General features: G+C 46.6%; 1 protein-coding gene across 1 annotated transcript in view; it reads left to right on the top strand.

Moving 5' to 3' along the window:
• Positions 1-1,055: 1,055 nt before the first annotated feature.
• Positions 1,056-8,182, top strand: part of ZDHHC2 (zDHHC palmitoyltransferase 2) — a gene marked incomplete at its 3' end in the record, with an annotated part of 53,613 nt that continues 46,486 nt past the window's right edge. The window contains exon 1 of the mRNA XM_084231446.1: positions 1,056-1,466. Coding sequence (XP_084087572.1) covers positions 1,340-1,466 — 127 coding nt within the window. The 5' untranslated portion in view covers positions 1,056-1,339. The remainder of the gene's footprint in view (positions 1,467-8,182) is intronic.

The following is an 8,182-nucleotide window of genomic DNA, read 5'->3' as shown; positions in this document are numbered from 1 at the left end:
ATAATCAGATAAATGGTGGAGGGGGAGAGAGAAGACAACAATTTCAGAAGCATACGTATTTGTTTCCGTTTCATCCATCAAAAAAGGAGGGTTTTGGTCTAACTACTTTTAGGATCCCTTCCAGGATTTTTAGCAACCGCTTTAGAACCAACTATATGCTAAGTTTAGACGCGCCACCACAAAAGAAAATACTGTAGTGAAGAATGAGCAGGGAAAAGAGCTGAAGGAAGGAGGCCCCAGAACCTCAGCAGGGGGCGGGGCCCGCGGTTACTCTCCTAATCACTAAAAAAAGTCACAAAACAGTTCAAAGGCTCAGAGCAAAGTATTTGGGTTTCTAACTCTGGCGGGTTCTAGATTCTCAACCAAAGGTGCTTTTGCCTTACTCCACACACCCTCTCCGCGCCAGCAGAGCTTCCACACCCCTCGGGCGGTGCATTCTCGCGCCCCCCTCGCCCCCCCTCGCCCCCCACCCCCTCCCCACCACCCCCAAAGTCCTTAGCGTAAAGTCAGCACCTTCCCTGCCCAAGCACAGTCCCACGGGTCTGGAGAGCTCGCCCCGCAGCCGCCCTCCGCCTGTTTATCGCGACCTACAAGTCCAAGCGAGAATTTTCCAAGTCGGGGGCACGACCGTGGCCTGGGCGCCCACACTTTCTAGCAGGGCCTCGCCCGGGGCCGGGGAGGGCGCCCCCAGCCCAAGACCCGCGGCGGGGCGCTCCCCCGCGCATCTCCGCCAAAGTGCGGCGGCTCCAGCTCCCCAACCGGCCGCCCATGCCCCAGACCCGACACCCCGAGAGAGCGCAGCCGACGGCCCTGTGCCCCCCGCCTCCCCGGGTTGACCCAGAATCCAGGGCCAACCCGGGAGGCAGAGGCTCCAGGTGGGCAACTCGACTCCCACCTCGGGTGCCCCTGAGGTGCCCGGCAGCGAGGGCGCGCGGGGCCCCGGGGCGCACCCGAGACCCCCCCAGATTCCCCCAAAGCCCGCGGGAGGGCGCCGCGGGCCGCGCGGGGGAGGCGGCCGGGGCTGACAAGGGGTGAAGGGGGGGACCGGGCGGAGGCGGGGCGGAGGCTCCCGCCTCCTCCTCGCCGTCCTCCTCGCGGTCCTCCTCCGCGCCCTCCTCTCGCAGACGCCGCCTCCACGGGCCGGAGCCGGGGTCCGCGGCGCTGACTCGGGGCGGCGGGATGGGGACTTAGCGCCACGGCGGCGGCAGTGGCCGCAGCGAGACCGGCCGCCGCCCCCGGGCCCGTCCCGCCGGGGGTGCCGGGCGCGGCCAGCCCGCCCCGGAGCCAGGCCCGCGGGCGGCGGCGGCGGCGGGGCTGGGCAGGTGGCTGCGGCTGGAAGATGGCGCCCTCGGGCCCGGGCAGCGTCAGGCGGCGGTGCCGGCGGGTGCTGTACTGGATCCCGGTGGTGTTCATCAGCCTCCTGCTCGGCTGGTCCTACTACGCCTACGCCATCCAGCTGTGCATAGGTGAGTGCCCGCCGGGGCGCGCGCCCGCCGGCCTCCGCCTCGCCCACCCCGCGGGGGCCCCCCGCCGGCCGTCCCGGGACGCGCGGACCCGGGGCGCACGCCGCGCGCGCCCTCCCGCCCCGCCCGGAGACCCCCTCGCGCCCCCCTCGCGCCCCCGTCGCGCCCCGCTCGCGCCCCCCTCGCGCCCTCTCGCGCCCCCCTCGCGCCCCCGGACGCTGCCAGCCCGCGGCGTCTCCGCGGCCGAAGGCAGCCTCGGGCACTCCTGGCGCGCGCACTGCCCCTGCCTGCCCCCCGCAACTCCGGGCTACGGTGACCCCCCCCCCCAAGCCGCCCCCTTTCAGCACACGCGCGCGCGCTCTCGCGGCCGAGACACCCTCTCCGCCGTGGGCTAGTCGCCGCCGCCCCAACCACACCCCCTACCTCGGCCGGAGCGCCGGGGAGAGCCGGGTCTGCGCTGCCCGAGCCCCCGCGCGGCCCGGAGGCCGGGACGGCTGCGCTGGAGGCTGGAGGGCTCCACGCCGGGCCCGGGAGCGGCGCTGCGCCAGCCCCGCGCTGGGGGTGGTGGCCGTGGTCCCCGGGTGCCGGGCTCTCCTTTCCTGGTTGTCTTTAATCCACTTTTTAAAAATGTGTGACAGCGCGCAGGAGCCTTTTTGCTGCCTTTATAATTTGAGGATTGCCAGTTGGACACTTTCTAGTTAAAGGGAGGTGGGGGAGGGGTGAGCTACTAGAAAGTGTTTTCCAAGACCTATGCAATCCGCAGGGCCATAATTTAGGTATTAAAACAATGGGGGCGAGGGTGGAGGGGCAGAGATGACCATCCGAGGTTTTTCATCGAGAGTGCCAAGTGGCTTAAGTCCAGGTTTTAGCGTCCTGAACTGGTGGGTAGGATACTTCCAATGCTGAAAGCTTACCCCCTCCCAAAAAAAAAAAAAAAAAAAAGTTGATTATGCACTATTAGAGAATATAATAGTGCCCCTTGCTGTAAGCAGGCGTTTATCTTCCAAGGTATTGTGAAAGCTAATCAGTGTTATCAGAAACGATGAGCCACCTTTCTGCTAGTGATGGGTGCTTGTGTTTGGTGTTTACTGTTCCACCTAAGAAAGGGGTTAGTTTTTGCCCTGCCAGGCACTAGCCTTGGGTGGGACAAAGAGAGGGTGAAATAGTGGCCTGTTTAGTTGAATTTTCTCAACTTAAGCATTTTTCAGAGCTTCAAGATTCAGACATACAATCTGGTCTAAAATCATCTAACCTTAAATTGTTGTCCCCTGTGAGAAATAGTAGGAGTCAGAATAATATACCAAAATTAATGCTTTTCATTAAAATATACTTTTAAGAGAACTCACACTAGCTTCCCATTTCAAATGGTTTTAACATTTGCTAATGTTACTTTTTACTGAATTTAGAGATAACATTTCAGTACAAGTGAAGTGAGTCTGTTTTTAAAATAGGATTGGTTGTATTGAAATCTTTCGGACAGTGCCTGTCAACATGTGATATTCTAAATGGTATGGAGAAAAAGTTTTCAGAAAGGTGATTTGTATTAGTTGTTAATAATAAATATTAAGAAAGCTTGCCTTGTTCAGATATACCTTATATGTTACATAACTATTAGAACCTTTGTTGTGTCTCATTTCTTTACCCTCTTAAAATCAGGCAATAGTTTCACTTAATGTACTGTTGCAAAAGGAGGTTATAAGACTTCTTAACTACCAAAACAAGCAGCTTATTCTCCCATATTATCACATTAAACTAAGATGCTTAGCCTGATGCGGTGTCTCACGACCATCAGAAGGAAGCATGTGAAGGCAGGAAGAGCTTTTCATCCCTTATAAGTACCTCTGTCTCTAGCTGAGGGCCTCTGTGGATAGGGTGGACAGGTGAGGGGGGAGGTAAAAATGGAAAATGGCTGTTTTATCTGGATCATGTTTTTATACTTACTTTCTTCAAGTTTAAGATAAACCTAATGTACCCATGAAATCCGCATCACTATTTTAATAATTAAAAATTTGACTAAGAGAGAGAATGCCTAAGTGACATGACCTGTTATTGATATTTTTACCTGGTGTTCGAAAGTGAAGTTTCATATCCCTTATTACCACTGCCTACTTGGCCGGGCACAATGCCCATCATGTTGAAAGCAGTCAATAAATGGTCTGGAATAAACAAATAAATGATTCAGAGGCAACGCTGCCTCAGAGGTTGTCAGAAAGTAGTTTTCATATTTTTATTGCTATAGAAACAAGGAGTCTAGAAGAGAGAACAAGTTGAAAATGAATTTGATTCTACAAATAATTGCACTTTAAGAATGGTAGGCTCTAAAAGCTTGGATAGCTTTGGTTAGGTGTGAAGTTGGAATTAATTATACAGTTCCTTTATGGGTACTGGGGAAAAATGGCGACTAGTGTGACAGACACACAAGGACAGCATTCTCTCCTTTTCACAAACAAAGCAAATGGGAATGCCAAACTTCCTTCCCCACTTCTCCACTCCCCTGTACCCCCACCCTGCATTAACCTCAGACTAACCTTTGTGGATTATTTTTCTCTTGGAAGTTACTGCTTAAAATCAGATTTACCAAATTTCACCTTTAAATCAGTGGCCAGGACTGGGAGTGGAAGGTGGAGGGTGAAGGTCTGGGGCTGGGACCTGGAGCAGGTAACAAGTAGAATAGAACAAACAGGGTGATTTACCCTGGTCGTCCTCCTACATCTGCTGTCGGCTGGGTATGACCCTGAATATAAATTACTCTGTGCCCTTTGCTGAATGAACTGCAATTTAGGAGTAGTGCTTATCCTGGTATCCTTGGAAACTGGCGATAATGATTCTCATTACAGTTAGTTTCTATATTTAACAACATGGATGTGTGTGGCTCTCTAGGCACTTTTTCTCTTAGCATAATGTTTGCTTAGTGTTTGTATCTTACAAAAATAAACTCATCTTTTTGGAATATGTGCATCTATAAAATATATGGGCTGTACAGCTATTGTATGAGAGTCAAGTGTTTGTAGTAAGATTCCTTTCTATACCACCAAAGAAAAGATAAAATAGGAATGCTAGTCCTTGTGATCATTCAGAACATGTTTATCTGGTTTGTTGATTAAGTAGGCTCTTCTTCATATTTCTTCCCCTCTTTCCTTCTCTCTTTTCCTAGCTTCTTTTGTCTCTCATTTTCCATAAAGTAAGACAAATGCAAAGGGTAAAATTGGTAAGGTCGTGCTTGCTGGTACAGAGTTGCAGTAAGGGTAGTCTTGCTGGCTCTGGGCATGCTTGAATCAGTGAATACACTAGACACATTCATGTTTTACAGTCCTTTACAAGAGTTATTGTGGTGTCTGTTGCTTGTTGAAGAGAATAACAGATTTTTCCTTTTCAGTGCTAATAATTAAAAATTTAAAACTTTTCCTACCTTTTGTTAAAACTTCAAATGGGCAAAGTTTCAAGAATGATAGTACAAGAAATACCCTTGTTCAACCATTTTGGCTTTCATCTTTCTAACATGTTTTACTTCCCTTCTCTCACCTTAGGCTGGGCTAGGATACATTTGCTATTAATTTGTATATTCATACACTTCTGAATTTTCTAACTACTTAAGTGATTTTAAGCAATATGAAGATTGAAAAGTTTGGAGATGACCTAGGCCAACCCCTTCGACCATTTGAAGCTACATGCTCCTGAGTTAGTATAAGTGCTGCATCCTTTCTCCAGATTACCCAGTGAAATTGCTGGCTACGACTTCAGCAGTTGTGCAAATGTTAAAATGTCTTCCTTTTCCTCCGAACCCAACACCAAATCTCTTTAAACTAATAAAGATGTATTTAGCAAGTCTCTTAAACTTTCTTGTTTAATTAGAGTTAACATAACTCTGAACAGAGTGAACCCGCAGTCTCCACGTAATGATTTCATAGCTTTAGAAGAATCTCTAGTTTGGGCCAGATAGTAAACTAAGTACCTTTGGCTTTGCAGGCTCTATGGTATCTGCTTAAATCTGCTATTGTAGCACAAAACAGCCTTAGACAGTACTGTAACAAATGGGCATGACTGTGTTTCATTAAAGCTTTATTTAGAAAAAGTTGGAGGGCCTGAACTTGACCTTTCAGCAGTAGTTTGCTTATCCTTGGAATATGTTAGATGTTAGCCAATTGGAGTATTGGGGCTTGACAGTTTATATTAATACATATTTCAAAAATGACTGTATCCTCTTATATTCCACAGTGATTATATTGATGATGTTCAATAATTAAGTGAATTAATCTACATTCTTAGATATCAGTTTGGGAGATATATAGTCATATTTTCCTTCTTTTAAACAAACATTCTTAGCAATAAGATATATGAAACCTGTACTTGAACACTGTAAAACTCTGACCTCCCATTAATTTAAGCCCATTGCAAGCTCAAGTATGGAGACTGAATGGGATTCTAATTTACCTTCCGTCATGAAATGAGTTTGAGTCACACAGTGAAAGAAATGTGTACTTGCTTTTTGGTAAACTATCATTTAAAAAATTAGGTAACACATTAAAGCTTTTTTAGAAAAAAAAAAACAACACAGGTGACCTTGGGAATACAAGTGTTACTATCTAGAATTATTGAACTAGTGTTAAATGAGATAGAAGGCGCATCTATAGAAAACTGATGACTGTAAAACTTGCAGTGTCTAACTCAGAAATTATTTCTTGTTTGTGACTTCTTTTTTTTTTTTTTATAGTAATAAGATTTTTTTTTAATTTTTTTTTCTTTTTTTTTTATAGAGGCATGTTTTATTTATTTATTTGTTTGTTCGTCTGTTTCGTTTATACATGCACTGGGTACAGTCAGAAGCGCGGGAGGGTGAGAGAATTCACCAGAGCCAGAGCAGGGAGCAGAGCAGGCAGAAGGACCGAAGTACACTGCTGAGGGGAGCAGCGGGCGGCAGGAGAGGTCTGCGCACCATGTGGGACCCTCCTCTGGTGGCCGGGGAGCAGCCGGGAATTGAACCGGCGCTGCAGAGGCTGCGGGCAGCTTCGCAACCCAGCGCTCAACCGCTGCGCCACCGGGGAGGCCCTGTTTGTGACTTCTTGATGTCATAATTTGAAGATTTGAAATGTGAATAGAGGGATTAAAATCATGTCTTCAAATCTAAAAATTCAAATATTCAAAATAAAATATGATATACTCCAAATTCTTTATGCTGCCCTTTGCCTTTAGTGTAAATGGTCCCTGGTAAAGTAAGAGATAATAAGACTCTGCCTTGTGCTTTTTTGCTTCCATTTAGTGTTTCAGAGAATTATTTTTCTCTTGATGTATTGAAAAATGCAGCGTTACTGTTTGCTAATATATCCTATTAGAGATACCATTAACAAAGCAATTATCAGAATGCTTAGCATGTACAGGTGCTCTGTAATTGTTGAATGAATTAGTTTCATTGTGATTTTTATTAAGTCTATCCCATCCATTTTTAATTTGAAGATATGCAATTATAAATGTAAATAAGTGAGAGAATAGAATCCAGCAGTCAAAGCTCAATTTAACTACAGTTTTAGAAAGTTTGCTCTCAAGTGCTTACTGAGAATATCATCTCTGCCATTAAATACTTGATCAAGTTTTTCCAGTAATTAAATGGAAGCTGAAGGAATAGTTTTTTAAATCAAGATAATTAATTGTCTCTATAGAAGGTGTTTCCATAAGATTAGAAGAAGGTCAGCTTTGGAAGGGATTGAGTAGCATTCATAAGCATGTATTGAACCTTTGTTACATGCCAGGCACTTTTGCCCACAGAAATGATTTAGAGCAGAGCCTAATAGAAATCTTTTCCTAATAGCTAAGAAAAAACTTGCTGCTTGGGGGAAAAAAAACTCCCTGAGCTTCTTGGTGTCTTGTCAAGCTGGCTTGGGCATGAGGAGAGGAATACCTTTCAGAATGCTACACCCACAGCAGAAAGAAAAGCAAGAAATAGAAAAGGAAACACCCATTCTGAGTAGCCTGTGAATTGCTTGGTGGGCCAAGATAAAAGAATAATCAAAGGAGCAGGTAAAAAGAACTGATAGAGCGCCCTTACGGAGTAATAATTTCCTCATCATAATATGAATCTTATCACATATAAACTTACTAGGATAAAATTATGACTAGCAGTTTCTGCCCTTGTTGCAAAACAGGTGGCATTTCAGCTCACTTCTTCCTTGATGCTGGCAGCTCAGGGTGTGTGACTTGGAGGGTGAAACGGAGGGAGTGGGGGCAGAGAACCTCATGAATATAGCCTATCGAATCCCTGGAAGCTGGAGGACCTAGCTTAGAAAACAGGCAGAAATCAAGCGAAGATGAAGCAGAGATGATATTATTCAGGAGGAATGGCTGTTTGAAGGAGCTAATGCCTGGTGACTGGTTATCAAAGGCCTGAAGCCATCCCTGCTCCCCCAGACTTTATGAAGATGGTTCCAGTGTCAAAGGCTCATTCGGAACATCCAGCTGGCTGAGAGGAGGTGGTTGCACCCACATCCCAGGGTTTAGCAAGAGCAGGTGTTTTGTTATTTTGGCTTTATTGGCAGAAAGAAGTGCCAGAAAGATAGACTAAAGAAAGAAAGAAAAAAAAAAAAAAAAAAAGCAAAGCCAAATGTTCCAGAGATGAGGATGGATGACAAGTTCTCAATGAGAAGATACTCATTGATTGTTTTCTCTTGTTTGTTTTTATTTTTTGTCCTGATGAAATAGTTGTGGTTTTTCTTCTCAGAAAAATGGAA

Source organism: Talpa europaea, assembly GCF_964194135.1.
Source record: "Talpa europaea genome assembly, chromosome: 4".
Classification (NCBI taxonomy): Eukaryota; Metazoa; Chordata; class Mammalia; order Eulipotyphla; family Talpidae; genus Talpa; species Talpa europaea.
The sequence above is the reverse complement of the archived record's forward strand: the minus strand, read 5'-3'. Positions and strand labels throughout refer to the sequence as shown.